General features: G+C 35.2%; 1 protein-coding gene across 2 annotated transcripts in view; it reads left to right on the top strand.

Moving 5' to 3' along the window:
• The window catches only part of LOC142336059 (G protein-coupled receptor kinase 5-like), a 101,162-nt gene extending 86,520 nt beyond the window's left edge, over nt 1–14,642 (top strand). Inside the window, exons 13-14 of one of the 2 annotated variants that reach the window (XM_075384555.1) lie at nt 5,750–5,958; nt 14,357–14,642. In XM_075384555.1, the coding sequence (XP_075240670.1) occupies nt 5,750–5,958; nt 14,357–14,564 (417 nt within the window). In that variant the 3' untranslated portion in view covers nt 14,565–14,642. Of the gene's footprint in view, nt 1–5,749; nt 5,959–14,356 lie in introns of those variants that run through there. The other variant, XR_012758885.1, reaches the window with a different exon arrangement.
• The last annotated feature ends 1,601 nt before the right edge of the window (nt 14,643–16,243 follow it).

Genomic DNA, 16,243 nt, shown 5'->3' with positions numbered 1-16,243 from the left:
TGAATTACGCAATATAGTGATTGCTGTCAAGGTCAACGGAGCAGAGTCAAAGGAAACGTGATATACCGATAAACCCCGGTGGATTAGTTTGTAAAAGTTCATTAGAGCGATTACTAGCTGATAGTTCACTGGCTGATATTAGTATTGTTTTAAACTTCATTTAGGAGCTTAAGCAAGTATCATTTTCGAATCTATATGAAATTCCACGCTAAATTAAGTACAAAAATACATTTTGACATTTAGAGAAAATAGTCGTTTCTATGCTTTATCCTTGTTTCAATCCCTTTGTGGCCTGCCGTCGGCTATTTTACATCAACTTACTAGCTATAATTTTTAATGTATCCCATGAGTTCGACAACACTATTTTGCAGGGGAAAATATGGGTTTTTACTTTTTTTGGTTGGTCTATTTCGTGAATGTATTGGAACATTCCTTGTTGAAATGTCACAGGCTGTAGTTATACCATCTGAAGAGGTTAGTTGTGAGGTTTTTGGTCTTTGTTGATGTTTGAATTGTTATTCAGGACAACCCCCATTAATTTTGTCAAGATCTGTTTGCACGTTTTAGTTTCTGATTTCGCACGTTTCACGTTAGCTGGGGTTATTATTGGCCTTCTCTTGGTTTTTTACAATTCGAAGATTTTGAATTGTATTGGTGCGCTGTCTTAAGATCTGTTACACATATTCATGATTTTTGAAGTCAAATTGGAGGAGTGATTTTGGTCACACCGAAACAGGAAATGGATCAAAGAAACGAGTGGTTTTGCGTGAATTTTTTGCTCTAGCTTTAAAACACAGTGAGAATACGGTGTTTGAACAAAAATTCGCTTTTTCGCTAGTGTTTTTTTCGATTTTGATTTTACTTTTGATTATTATTGTTTTGATCTGATTTTTTTAGAAATGGTTTTCCCAATCCACTCAATCCGTTCTTAGTCTAGTTTTTTTTATTCAAGGAAAATTCTTTTAATTGTACGTCAGGATTTGTCCTGCTATGTTTTTTTAGTGCGTAATCAAGATTTCTGTTACGACCAATATGACGTCACAACCACTTTTAATCTGCTTTTTGTTCTTTCGTTCAGGCACTTCGTTTGAATTTTTGAATTGCTTGCGTGACGTCAGTTTTCACTCTTAATGGAGCGAGTTGTTTTGTTCATTCGCCCGATTAAGTTCGCGTTGGTCACACGTGGTTCATTCACTTTGGTCGCACTTGAATTTTTCGTCTGACCCTTTAAGAATTTTTCGTGTTAGAGCCTCACTTTTAGTAGTTTCTAAGTATGCAATTTACCAAAACTCTTTCTAGGGCACAATTTAATGTGTGAAGGGCAGCTCTTAATCTGATCCCCCTCACCACTCAGTCACTCCCACACTCCGCCGTCCATCCTCCTCCACTTGTCAATTTGGAGACACAGTGTTTTCCAGCCCTACCCCCCCCCCCCATCTCAGCCCCTTCCCTCTCCACTCACTCTAACTCACCAGCTTGCTGCTACCGAAGTCAATCGCTCGCTGGTCGCTTCAGAGCAATTGGCGCCGCGTTACTCGGATATGTTGACTTTTCCAAAGTTAAAAGGTTTTACATTGTTGAAATTTTATTGTTTTGTTTGTCTTTTAGTTACTCTAACGCCTTCATTTTTGAAATGAAATTCAATTCTCTTTTCGAAATTTGCTGCTTGTTTCATCTATCTTTGTCTGTAATTGGATTACTCACTATGTGCAGCTTATGTGAAGGTAGTATGAAGTGTCATGTATCTGGTTTAAAAGCCGCCCTCAACCTCTCAACTGCTTTTATTTATGCACTTTTTTTCAATCTGTTATACCTTTACATTACGGTTTTACTAGTTTTTACATAACTCGATATACATAACTCGTTTTTTTTCGTTTTACATAACGCAATATAGTGATTGCGGTCAAAGTCAGCGGAGCAGAGTCAAAGGAAACGGGATATACCGATAAACTCCGTTGAATTAGTTTGTCAAAGTTCATTAGAGCGATTGCTAGCTGACCTTAGAATTAAGCCTTAAAGCTTTGTTTAGAAGCTTTAACAACTATCATTTTCGAATCTAAGTGAAATTCCACGCTAAATTAATATACATTTTGACATTAAAGAGAAAATAGTCTTTTCTATCCTTTTTTTGTTTCAATCCCGTCTTGGCTCGCTGTCGGCTATTTTACATCAACTTACTTGCTAAGATTTTTAATGTATCCCAAGAGTTTAACAACACTATTTTTTGGGGGATAATATAGATTTTTACTTTTTTGTATGTTCTATTTCGTGAATGTATTGGAACATTCCTTGTTGAATATCACAGGCTGTCGTTATACCATCTAATGAGATTAGTTGTTAGGTTTTTACTCTTTAAATTGTTATTGAGGACAACCCCCATTAAGTGTCTTAAGATTGTTTGCACGTTTTAGTTTCTGATTTCGCACGTTTCACGATAGCTGGGGCTATTTTTGGCCTTCTCTTGGTTTTTTACAATTCGAAGATTTTGAATTGTATTGGTGCGCTGTCTTAAGATCTGTTACACATATTCATGATTTTTAAGTCAAATTCGGGGAGTGATTTTGTTCAGGCCGAAATAGGAAATGGAGCGAAGAAACGAATGGTTTTGCGGCGTGAATTTTTGCTCTAATTTTAAAGTACAGTGAGAATGCGGTGTTTTAACAAATATTCGCTTTATTTGGTGATTTTTTCGCATGTGGCATTTTGATATTAATTTTTGTTTTTTTATTATTTTATCTGATTTTTTTAGAAATGGTTTTCCCAATCCACTCATAGTCCGTTCTAAGTCTAATTTTGCCGATTATTCATTGGAAGTTCTTTGAATTATCCCTCGCTCTGAAAAATGACCTCCTCTTGACTTTTAGTTATTTTAATTCAAAGAGATAAGGTCAAGTGAATTTCTGTCACTCTAAAAGAAGGTTTTTTGAGAGCAGCTAATAGAGGCAGCAATATTTTATGCAGATTTCTACTCAAAATATAACATCTCAGCCTTCAATGAAGAGACTATTTTTTGGTCTGTCTTTTTTTACTGTTTTTTTATACGGCTGATCTACAAAGCTATTGGGGCTATTTTCTGGCAATCTGCCAGCTATGTTTTAGTTTATAATTTTTGTGGTCAAAACAGGAAGTTGATCGAAAAAGCGAGTGGTTTTGTGGCGCAAAAGGTTTTTTCTATAAATTGTGAGATCATTTTGAAGATTTTTGTCACGTGAGGCAATTTGTCTTATTTTAGCGCTCAAACTAAGTTTTTTGCAATTATATTAATCCTGGGATCTTTTGATGCTATTTTTTGTTGGTATGTTTTTTCGGACCTTTTCGTTTTTTAGTCCTTAAACAGCTAGCGCCCGAATGGCATTGAGTTCTCTATGAACCTTCCGTCTTTGTATGCGATTCACCAAATCTGTTTTGAGGAAACAGTTTCATGGTGTGTAGGGTTGTTCTTATTCTTAAACGTTTGATTAACCCCCCCCCCCGCGGACCTGCTGTCGCTCCCACTCACCCTCTTCCACCTGGCAATTTAGAACTGCCTCAGCATTGGACTCATTTTAACCGTTTTTCGTTTGGTTTCAGCATTATTTTTCTACATGGTTTCTAAATAGTTTGACTTATTTTAAGAGCTTTTTCGAGTTGTTTCATCGATTATTTTTCTATATGGTTTCTAAATCCATTTCAGGTTAATTTTGTTGTGTTGAGATAAATTTCATGGAATCGTAGCTAAGGATTTGTCGGGCTATATTTGTTTTTCATCGTCAGACGCTTTTTTCGTTTTCTACTTATTCACACAAAATGTGGAATACTTTCTTTTTGTTCGTATTTTCTTTTGAATCGAAGCAATAGAAGGTGTAAAAACTTCTGCGAGCAAGCTATTTTGTTTGTTAGTGTGCGCATTTTCCAAGTCTTTTTGTTTTTAGCTGTGTTGGACTTTTCTGTCATGTATGTCATTTTTGATTAGTTTTGATTATGTATGAGCAAATGTCGGTATCCGTTGTGTCAAATTGCTACTGTGGGTCTCTCTAGTATCTTAATTCGTCGATTGAGTTGTTTCGTAATCAATTTTTGTCCTTATTTAAGAACTTTGATAAAATTTGCTCAAGTTAGGGCTCAAATGTGTCGCATTTTAAACGTTTTTGGGTTGTTTTTTTTTCAATTTGTCTTTTTCATTTCGTTTCACATGATTGGGGGAGACTAGCGCACATATGTGGTGTCTCTTAAGTGGGAAGTAAATGTGTTTTTGGCTCTTTGTTTTTTTTCCGTGTTTTATTTCTTTTTTTAAATCGTTTTCCTAGTCTAATGGCATGCCTTGACTTTAGTATAGCAAATTAAAACCGTGTCCTGAGAACAGTGACATTTGGGGTCGCGAGTTAAACAAAACTTTTCAAAGAAAACTCGTTTTCGGACTCTGTTCGTTTTTTCATGCTTCTCCTCTGCCTTTGATTTAATGTATTGTATTCAGGAAGTTACTATTTCTGAATGGTTCCAATGAGCTGTTGTTTGTTCTTGTTTTGTAATATTCTAAGGCTTACCTCAAATGTTTTTTGTCACTTTTCTAGTGAATTTTATCACGCTTGTCGTTTGATTTCTGCGATATGCGATTGAATGAAGAGTTCACACTTAGTTAGTTTGGATAGTTGTCAGTGGGACCTGACGTTCTCTTCAATCTTCAATTTCTGTGATTTGTAATTGGCCCCTCATTCATAATCTTAGACAGCTGAACTCAATTGGTGGAAATTTGTATGTGGGGTGAGGGGAAGGCGATGAGAGCTTGAAAAACATCTGGGGGAACAGAATAGATCCCAAACCCCTTGATATAAACAATAAAATCGAACCAGTTAGTTGTTTGGGGAACAATTCGTCCGACATTAGTGGGTTGTGGTTTTCATACGAATTCAATTGCCCAATCGACAAGCAAATACCGTTTAAGAGAAGAAAGAGAACTGTCTTCACTGGAGTAGTCGAGTAACTTTGGCGTACGATAATAAAGATTTAGTACTGTTTGATTTCACTGTTTACACCAGTGAAACATATGAATCATACTGTGGGTCACGGATGCCATCGGAAATATTGACCGAAAAGTCCTTCGCACTATACAACATTTAAAACCTTCATGTCGAAGTAGTTAAAACTAAGTTGTTGCTGTATGTCGTGCTATAGATGATTTACGTAAATATATGTTCTAAGTTGTTTAGGTTAGATATAGACTTCCTGAACATAGTGGCATGTTGAAGCTTCCCCTAAAAGATGAACCCGTTCTCCAAAAATTTTATTGATCCCTTGAAGTTTTTTTATGCAGACATCTTTTATTTTCATCTAAAGAAGAGGTTTGTAGCAAATGAGCTTAACCTTTGCTCAGGAAATATTCAAAATTGCTGCCCTTTGCTTCGCGTTGGTCGATTTAAACTGTCCTTTACAACTAAATGAAATTAGCCGTCGAATTTGATCTTGTGAAAGCTGATTTCATGTCGCAGGCTCAAACGAATTAATTAAAATGCCTGAGCATTTTAAGCTCGCTGACAAGATTATTTAATTATCTTTTTTTCAGGAAGGAGTAATTTTGACTGTTTGAGAAGTATGAGGTTTCTTGTAATTTTTTGTTTAAGATTAGTAAAACTATGAACCGATTGCGATACCTATCTGAGGCGGGTTAACCTTTTTGCAAGTGAAGGAGAAGTATTGTCGCTTATTTTGTACTTTGTGGGCATTTTGCAAACATTTAGGAGTGCTATGATTCAAAGTTCTAAATTTTGTTTAGAAGAAGCAACTGCACAGAAGCAACAATATTTCCGAAGTGTACACAAAGAACGCGAACGAAACTAATGATGTTAACGAAAAAACCAATGCGCAGAATAACGAAGAAGACATCCAATCAAACAACCACAACTTGGCCGATTCATCAAAGGAGGAAAACATGAGGACAGTGCAACAAAATGATGTGCCAGCCAGCACTCAACTAACACCTGGGTAATCCGCTACTTTATTACAACGGCAAAGATCACTTTCCTTGCTTTTAAAAAAAAGACATTACTTTATTAATAGCCGCCGTCAGCCTCTCAAACGGCTATTATTTAGGCGCTGTCTCTTTTTAAAGATTCTGTTCACACATTTTCATGTTTTTTGAACTCAAATTGGAGTAGTGATTTTGGTCACGCCGAAAGATGAAATGGAACGAAAAAGCGAGTGGTTTTACGGCGTGAAATTTTTTCACTCTAATTTTCAAGTAGAGTGAGAAAACGCTGTTTGAGCAAAAATTCGCTTTCTCGCTAGTGATTTTTGTTCACATGCGACAGTTTCACTTTGATTTACTGTTTTCTCAATTTTTTGGATCGGATTTTTTTAATGGTTTTCCCAATCCATTCATAGTTAATTCTAGGCGTACTTTTTTGTTTGAACCAAAGTTCCCTTTCTGGCTAGTGGGTTTTTTAATAATATGCGGCATTTTACCTGGTTTTCTGTTTTTTAATCTGATTTTTTTTGGAAATGGTTTTCTTAATTCACTCATAGTCACTTCTAGGTCTCGTCTTTTGTTTATTCAATGGAAATTCTTTGAAATGTACGTCAGGACTTGTCTTGCTATGTTTTTTTTAATTCGCTTTACCTTTTGATCACGTTTTTCGTTTTACACAAGTCAATTTTCACGTGACTTCTGACTTACTTCACTCACTGTTTCAACTGAATAGATTCTAAATTCTTTCACGCATTGAATTACGCAATGTAGTGAATACGTTCAATGTCAAAAGTTCAAAAGAAAGGGGATAAACCGATAAAGTCCGGTCAATAAGTCAGTGCATTAGGTTATCAAAGTTCATTAGAGCGATTACTAGCTGATATTGGTATTAAGCTCAATACCCTTCAGTTTAGCAGCTGAACTAAGTATAGGTTTAGAATGTAACTGAAATTGCACGCTGAATTAGAACAATATTTGAAATTTAGGACAAATTTTTGTCAATTTCTATTGTTTTTCTGTTTCAATCCCAGCGCGTCTACCGCGTCAACGGCGGCTATTTTCCGGCAATCTGCCGGCTTTGTTAATTCAAGGAGATACGACCAACTGAGTGTGTGGCACTCTAATTGAAGGTTATTTGAGAGCAGCTAATAAAAGTTATACAGATTTTAAATAAAACTGTAACATATCAGCAATCATGAAGAGGAATTTCGATCTTTATCTTTTCGGAACTGCAGATCTACGCAAGCTGTCAGGCTATTTTGTGGCAATCTGCCAGTTATGTTTAATTGCTGCTAAACAAAGTGTGTAGAAATTATATTAGTCCTGTTGGTCTTTTTTTTCGCTTGCACGATTTTTCGTCGGATCCATTTGACTTTTCGTCCTCAAAAACGGAATAAAGAGGTAGCGCCCAGTGGAAATTAAGTTCTCTTAGAGCATTTCAGCTCATTACTCTGAAAGTTTGCGATTCACAGAAACTGTTTGCAAACATACTTATGGTGTGAAGAGTGATTCATAGAAATTGGTCCCCCACCCCGCCCTTTACATCAGCCCCGACCTATCCCCACCTCTGCACATCGTTCAGGCCCTTAGGGACCCGTGCACTCAGAGATCCCATTCCCACCGTTGCCCCCCACCGCTGCGGTGAACCTTTTGAATTCAAATTGAAGTGATTATTTTGGTCACGCCGAAACAGGAAGTGGATCCAAAAAGCAAGTGGTTTTGCGGTGTGAAATGTTTTGCTGTAATTTTAAAGCAGAGTGAGAAAACGGTATTTTAACAAAAGTTCCCTTTCTTGGTAGTGGTTTTCTGTTCACATGTGGCATTTTGACATTGATTTCTATTGTTTTTTTCATTTCATCTGATCTGTTTTCTAAATGGTTTTACCAATTGATTCATAATCTATTCTGTGTAGTTTTTTTTGTTTAGCCAATAAAAATTCTTTGAGTTTGCCGTTTTTTTTAATTTGCTATACCTTTTGATCACGTTTTTTGTTTTACATAAGCCACGATTCGGGTTTGACTCGTGACTTACCTCACCCACTGTTTCAATTGAATGGATTTTAATTTCTTTCACGAGTTGAAGGACGCAGTGTAGTGATTACTTTCAATGTGAAAAGAGCAAAATCGGTGTCAACCGATAAAGCCCAGTCATTAAATCATAGTGCATGAGAGTTTGAGAGTCCATTGGAGCTATTGCTAGCTGACATTAGTATTAAGTTGAATAGCTCTCGGTTTAGAAGCTGAATTTGGTATAGTTTTATAATCTAAGTGGAACTGCGCACCAAATTAGAACACTTTTTGACACTTAGAGTAACACTCTGTCAACTTCTGTCTTTTTTGTTTATATCCCAATGTGCGTCGTGCGCATCAACGGCGGCTATTTTCTGGCAATTGCGGCTATACTTATCAAATCTTGGCGCATCTCCCTCTCTGTTTAAGTGGTGCGCCTACTTATAATTGCTTTCGGACAAAGTTGTGGGCAATTATTGTAAACGTGTGGTCATTTTTAATGCAAAATTGTCGCTTGACTGTATTTGCGCTTTTGTTCTAAAATATTGGTGATTTACTTTTCACGCTCGAGTTTTTCGTTTTTGAGTAATTTATGTTGATAGTATTTGGAAAGGAAGCTTGTTGCTAATATAAAAGCAATTGTGAGTGAAATATTCTATGGCATTGTAGCTTTTTGGTTAAGATATGATTTGAAGCCATGTGGGGTAGTTGTTTTTGGCACCTATAAAACATTTCTAAGCTTAAAGCTAATCCCCCGAGAAATAAATTGCCCCGATTGTCGTTCGAGAGCTTTTCCTCCGACTTTAGCTGGTTTATGTTTTCTGATTTTAAGCTTTTCACAGTATCGTTTCTTGTTCACTATTTAAGCTAGAGCTATTATATAGGTTTTTCTACTGAAAAGTGACATTTCGAGGTTGTACATGGAAGTTTTGTTACTGAAATAAATTTTTAAGTTTGGTAATTTCTTTACGGTTTACCTTTTTGATTGTTATGACTTTCATAATAATCAGTTTTTGCCTATTGTCGTTTGTGTTGTCCTTTTAATTTGTCCCTCAGTGGTTTTCTTCAAAGTTATGTTTGCTGTCGTGAATCAGTTCTGTAAACGTTTTTCATTTGTAAAGTTGACATTGCTGAACATAATGACTTTAATAACTCTTAAAGAAAATTGAAATAAGCCAATAACCATAAAAGAAAATTGGAATAAGTTTCTTAGACTTCTCGTAGTTGTCCTGATGGATGATTTGCTTACTATAGAAGGTTGTTCTTTAACGGAGGCTGATAGTGTTGTCCTTAGGTTTTTATTTTTTTGAATTGTTATTCAGGAGGTGTCCTGCTATGTTTGTAATTCGTCTCCATCGATGAGTCTTGAAGTTGTGCTCTTCACGTCATTTTTTAATCTCTTATGGTTAATTGCGTGATAAGTTTGGGACACATCTCACTCAGAAAAATGAGTTCTGCACTCACTTACTTTAAAGGCATTTTATGTTAAGCTGTTCTTTCAAGGAGGCTGACAGTGTTGTCTTTAGTTTTTTTTTCATTTCTTGAATTGTTATTCATTAGGTGTCCTGCTATGTTTTTGTAATTCGTCGTTTCCATCGATGATTCTTGCGTCCATTGTCAGTGAGTTTACTGCTTAGCAGTTGAAGTTGCGCTCTTTACGTCATATGTTATTCTCTTAAGATAAATTGCGTGGTAATTTTGCTACACATCTTATTCAGAAAGGCGACTTCTGCACTCACTTTATGAATTTTGAAATTTAAATGCATGTAATAATTGAAGATCAAAGCGTGCATCTAAATCGTGCCAAAAATTTATTGGCTCTAAGTTCGAGGATTTGGTGATTAATAGCCGCCCTCATCTTCTCAGCCGGCTATTATAGCGCTCCTATTTTAACAATTCAAAGAATTTGAATTGTATTGGGGCGCTGTCTTTTTTTTAAGATCTGTTCACACATTTTCATGATTTTTGAAGTCAAATTGGAGTAGTGATTTTGGTCACGCCGAAACAGGAAGTGGAGCGAAAAAGCGAGTGGTTTTGCGGCGTGAAATTTTTTCGCTCTAATTTTAAAGTAGAGTAAGAACACGGCGTTTGAACAAAAATTCGCTTTATTGGTAGTGGTTTTTTGTTCACATGCGGCAATTTCACTTTGATTTTTTAGTGTTTTTTCGATTTTTCGGATCGGATTTTTTTCTAAATGGTTTTTCCAATCCATTCATAGTCCGTTCTAGGTCTAGTTTTCTGTTTAGTCAATGAAAATTCTTTGAATTGTACGTCAGGACTTGTCCTGCTATGTTTTTTACTTCGTCGAACAAAAAAAAATGTTTTTCTTTACCTCCTTTTGCCGCTTTTTCAACATTTTGCGTGAAATCTTTTTGACTTCTCTAGGCTAGTTTCTCTCTTCTCTCATTCTGCTAAAAGTGATTTTCAACATCAGTTGCTCAGCAAAGCAATTCGAAATGAACAGAGTCAGTATAAAAAATTGAAGTATAAAAAATTGAAGTCAGAAATAGAAACAGGATAAACCCATAAAGCCCAATTTTAGATGCCCGCTATTTGAACTTCGTTCCTATGAGTCTTAGTTACCATCTCTAATGCTTATTGTTATTGATAGTAGCCCCTGTAGCCTCTCTCTAAGAAACAGAAGTATCTTCAACGACGAAATGCCATCAAAATAAGTCGGACTTAAAAAATGTTTTTGTACAAAAATCTATTTTTTTCAATATCTTCTATTCTTTCAATCCCAATCATGCTTATTGGAATCAACGGCGGCTATTTTCCTGCAATCTGCTGGGTATGGTTTAATTTTTTTCATCTCAATCATTTGTTTTTAATTGAGCTCCCTTCTTTTTTTACATGTGTCGTAAAACAATTACACCAACTTTCACTCTTAGAAATCTTTAATTTAACAGGTGGTCAATTTGTGTATCCTTATTATTTGTTTTTTTTTTTTCAATTTCAATGAAGGTTATTGATGTCTATGAAGGCTAATTTCTGGAAAGCGGCCGGCTATGTTTTAATCGGTGCCAGTACAACAGGATGTGAAAGTCATGCTTGAAAACCAGTTATCAAGTCGACCAGCTGAACAGGTCAAAAAGGAGAGAGAAAACGGATTTGTTCATACATTCTATGAGAAACCAAGAGAAGCAGACGAAAAAAATTTCAAAGCAGTGTTTTAGATGGCAAAACTTTCTGTGATTTTTGCTTGATTTTAATGGTTTTTCTCCTTTATATGGGAAACTATTAACGTTTATTATTTTCTATAATTTATTCGTTAGTGTTTTACTGCATAAAACACCTAATATTAAGAGTTGAGACATGGATCGGTTGCGTTTTATGTCATGCTCTTTCTTTTGTGATCTGGATCTCTTCTTTTCTGGCGTGTTATGATTTTTTTCCGTTACGTGCTAAGCCTAGTTTGCATGTTTTGTTGTTTTCTGCTGTTTTTCAGAATTATAGATTGTTTGTAATCACTGAATATGCTTGATAGGTTTAAAAATCCTACAATTGAAATCGAAACAATTAAGAAGTAGGATTGTGCATATCTCGAAATCCAATTGAAATAGCGCGCACTTTTAATAGTTTTATTTATTTTTTTTGTTTTAATTGCAAGCGGAGTCATTGGAATCCACGGCGGCGATTTTCGTCAATCTTTCGGATATGTTTCACGATGTTCGATTGAACTTCGTTTAGACAGTTTCTTCGTTTATCGCTAAGAGATAAAAAGTTTTTTTTGTTTTAGGCTTGTTTTTGTTTGGAGCTTTTGGTTGGTCGTGAATTGTAATTGAAGACACAAGGGATTAAATGCATGGAAACCAGGTCTGTCTAGTGATGTCTATTATTTAGTATTCGTGTTCTTCGGCATTCACCGTCTTCGTTCTAATATTTTCTGACCATTTACACTTAAAAAGCGCAAACCAATAGCTTTTCAGGAAATGTTGCATTTGTTCTGGCGAGTTTTTTGTCAAGTTTGCAATTTTTGTAACTTTTGGTGAGTGATAAAAAGTTGCTGCTCAACAGATCTGTTTTAGCTTAGGTAAAAAGTTATAATTTAGTTGCAAAAAAGCTGGCATCACAAAAGAAACTAGAGAAAAGCAGCCTCGATGTCGCATAAGGTAGTCATGGTACTGAAACAACTATCAGTGACCAGTACATAGTATTATACCAATTAAGTATTCACCCTAAGGTCTTACAACTGGTTATGTAACAAACTTTTAGAGTGTGACTTTAGAAAACTCTTAGAGATGTCAGTTTGGAAAATTAAGGAGTTGAAAATTTTGTGACAAACTTATTATAATGTGGATTTAAATGCTGGCTTCTTGAGGATGCATTCGCTAGTAAAGGCTGCAAGAAATCATTTTATCCTCACTTAAGTTTTAAACAAACAATGTGAAAAAAATTGAGTAGATAATGGAGTTTAAAGCTTCGCTTCTTCGAAGAACGCAATCTGTCGAATCGTCTAACGTGACAAAAGTGAATCATGTGTAAGGGTAAGTACAATCAGATAAGAAACAAACTACAACACTACAAAAATTATTTGAAGAAGAAAAGTCTTAATAATCGAAGTAAATTCAATTAACATGCAAAGAAAAGTACCATTTTTTGGAAGAACGTAGCGTTCAAGGAAACTCAAAAGTTACACCAGGGCATTGGTGGGAGCACTCCTGAGCTGTCTATCGATGTTTTTTGTCAGTTCGAGATAAGTTGGCATCTTAGTAGCAAAAGTCAAAAACAAAAATTAATACGCAGTAGAACTAAAAACTCAATTGTATCGAGATTTGTGAAGGGATTAATTGCAGCAAAGAATTTGACCACTAAGTAACCGCGAAGTCAATTCTATATTAACAATTTTACGCTGAAAACTCGATTTTTCATGTACTTAATGATCGCATCGGTAACCGCTCGTTCAAAGGTTATTTAAAAAGTTTCCACGGTGAACGTTCCAATCAAGCTTACATCTGCAAATTAAGACTCATCAAATACTTAAAGCGTTTTCTCGGATTTAGAGAAAGTCTTTTGATGCTGTTAATCATAAGCAGCTCTTCGTCTATATGATAAGCAGCTACCTGATTATCATATAGGAGTCCGAGCTTTGGAATCGGTAAGCAACTGTCGTCATGGGAAAGCCATTCCAGTTAGAGTACCACAGGCTTTTTTTTGGAGGCTCTTCTTTTTTCCCTTTATATCATGAAATTGTTCAATTTTCCGGTGGTCTTTATTTGCTGGCGACACAGTTCATCAGCAAGATGAAATAAACAAAAATTTCCATTAGTTTTTTTTGGAAAGTGAAACAAGGATCATGAAGCTACTTTTCAGCCCGTTAGAATAAATCAGGAAACTATTGAAAGAAAACATTTTATATTTTTCCTTGATGTTGTTATTGATAATTAATTAAATTTTACCGAGCACGTCCATTATTTAATTGAAAAGTCGGAAAAATTCAGTAGTTACTTTAACCGCTTGAAGAATACCCTGTTTTATTTTTAAATTTTTGTTTATACCGAGAGTTCTGACCGCTGTTACTTTATATAGAAGAACATGCAAGATAGTGGTAGAGTCCTTTCTAAATTGAGACATTTGATTAGAATTATCATCAGATTGATAAAGCACGACTCAATCCGCAATGTGAAAGAATGCAGTGAGATTTTGAATGTAAAAGATCTGCCTTTGAGAGATATCTTCAAATTGTTAGCGGTATTTTTGAGGACAGAGAGAGTCATCTGCTGGGAATTAATTCAATTGTTTCTTGTGTTGAGTTTGAGAAGTTGTCGATATTGAGAAGAGTTATTAGATCCAAGAAGCATCTGATAATGGAGCCGGCTGTAGTTTTAAGTGTATTGGCGTTAGGATGAGAAAATTATCTAATATCATTGCTCAATGTACAAACCTCACTATGCAAAAATTGTAACTGAAATAGAGAAAATAATCAAGAGGTCTTTATGTGCATTCATTGTTACATTCAAGGAAATGATGATTTACTCTCAGATTTTTTAAATTTTTTCTGTGTTCCTTTTAACTTTGAAGAAGGAGTTCATGCTAAGTATCTTTTGACTGCTTCAAGATATCACTTGACTAGTCTTTCGTAAAGCCTATTGATGGCGTGTCAGATGTCCTTAGATTCTGAAAACTAACTTTTGATTTTATTATAAGTATAGTTTACGTGACTCTGCTTGAAGAGACACTCTGGAGTTCATCGAGAACTACTTAGAGGTTTATTCGAGATATTAAGCTAGGAATTCGAAATGACTTTTGCAGTATTACGTAACCTTGCCCAATGCACGCAACTTGCAGGTTTGAAAATGAAATTTTCTCGCTATATACTTCTGCTGTGTACTTCTGACTTTTCGTCTTCTGGCACTGTGGACCTCTGGCATTTTGAAACTTGCACGTATGTGTTGAAATATTTCAGCACTTGTTTGACTTCAAGCTCTTCAATGGCAACCAGATCCGAACATCCGGCGAATGAAAACACGTGTTCCGGCAACCAGACTACTAACGAACAACCCAACACAAGTAACACTAACAACAACAATAGCAGTGAGAAACCGATTGCATCAGTCAGCATCAAACCTCTAAATGCTGAGTTGTGTAATTCGTTAAATATTTCTAAAACTTAATCAAACTCAACTTTGACTTGGACTGCACATTTGGTTTGCTGGAATTGCTCGGTATGCTACTCCTCAGAAAAAGTTTTACTACAAATTTCAAGTTAGCTGATGCATTTGAAGGAGGGCTTATTGATCATGTGTTATAATTCGGTACTCTAGTTAAGAAATTATATCTATTATCAATTCTTAATCTGAGGAGTGGATTTGTTGGTTAAGCTTTGAAATTTTATTCCTCCTACCTCACTGTCATTTTATACAAAGAGTCATTGAGTGAACAGATCTTTCATATATGTGTGATCATATTTCACTGTTTGGAAGATCTTAACTTCTTACTTGAAAACAATATATATTGAGTAAATTTGTCATTACATTTATACCCATTTGAATGCTAATTTTGCCATTAAAGAGTGTTTCTTTTGTGATACTAGTGTTCGGAAATATTGCTGTTCAATGCACACGCAATGATTTTGTTTTTTGGCCTCTAAAATATTTCTTTTGATCAGTTTTATCTGCAGATCAAAAAATCGACTCACTGAATGCTTTGATAAAATACCTTTGATAAAATACCTTTATAGTATGTGCTATCTGAGTTCTTTTCCATTTATACCGCGGGAGGTTTCGGCTTTTGAGTCAAGTGAAATCAGCTTATCAGTGACAAAACAACTACAAACGCTTCTGTCACGATGTTTTAGCGGCCACAAAAGTTAAGCTAAACATGTTTGCTTGTATGATCATTGTTCATATGCTTCATAATCTGTGCAATGCTTTAGGCTAGATAGAAGACTACCAAAAGATTTTAGTTAATGATCAAATTGAGTTTATGAATTGATAAATTAATTAGTTAATGCCTTTCTCCTCAACAGATTTTTCTCATTAAAATTTTTTTCCTCAAATTTTATGTTAATATTAATTAGATAGCAGTAAGTTCAATGATGGAAATAATGACGCATTATTGTTGCATCAAAATTTATTATTCTGATGAATTTATGAATCAATTGTGAGCATTATAATTTGTTGAGATTTAGTAATCCATTATTGTGTGCTGTGCACGTTTTAATCCTTGAATTCATCAATCATTAAGTTTCCTGACGTTTTTATAATAAATGTTTACCATATATAAATTTAATTTTCCCCTTCACGAATTTTTTCAGAATAGTGCTATGATATTAATTGAGTCTGTTTCTCTTTACTGATTGATGGCGCAATTGATCGAATCCTACCGTCGTTTAGACTTTGATAGTCGGAGAGCAGGGGTTGATTTCGCCGCTTATATGGTATAATTTTATTCCACTCAAAACTTTCTTAGCTCAAGTTACCCTATTAAAAAATTAGCCAAAGTGTATGTTAATTATCTTTGGCAAATATATCGCACCTCATAATTAGTCTGTATCAATGAAACACCTTAGGGACGATCAAATATGTAAAAAGTGGGTGAGCGCAGATTTTTGACGATAACCAAAACTTTTAGGGACTCTAGAAGTTTTGTCATTTATTTTCAAGCAATGTGATTCTTAGGATGAGGCAATGATTTAATGACATAAAAATGCTTGAAGAGGCAAATTTTTGCAGCCGAAGATTTCTGCTTCTAAGAACAAAAGCAGAATCTATGCGCGGTTGATCTGTGACCAAGTAGCTTTCATCAATGGGAACAACTTTTCTCAGCATGCATACTCTAATATTTACTCTAT

Source organism: Convolutriloba macropyga, chromosome 3 (genome assembly GCF_964194025.1).
Source record: "Convolutriloba macropyga chromosome 3, txConMacr16.3, whole genome shotgun sequence".
NCBI lineage: Eukaryota > Metazoa > Xenacoelomorpha > Acoela > Convolutidae > Convolutriloba > Convolutriloba macropyga.
This window is presented reverse-complemented; position numbering and strand designations above follow the sequence as displayed.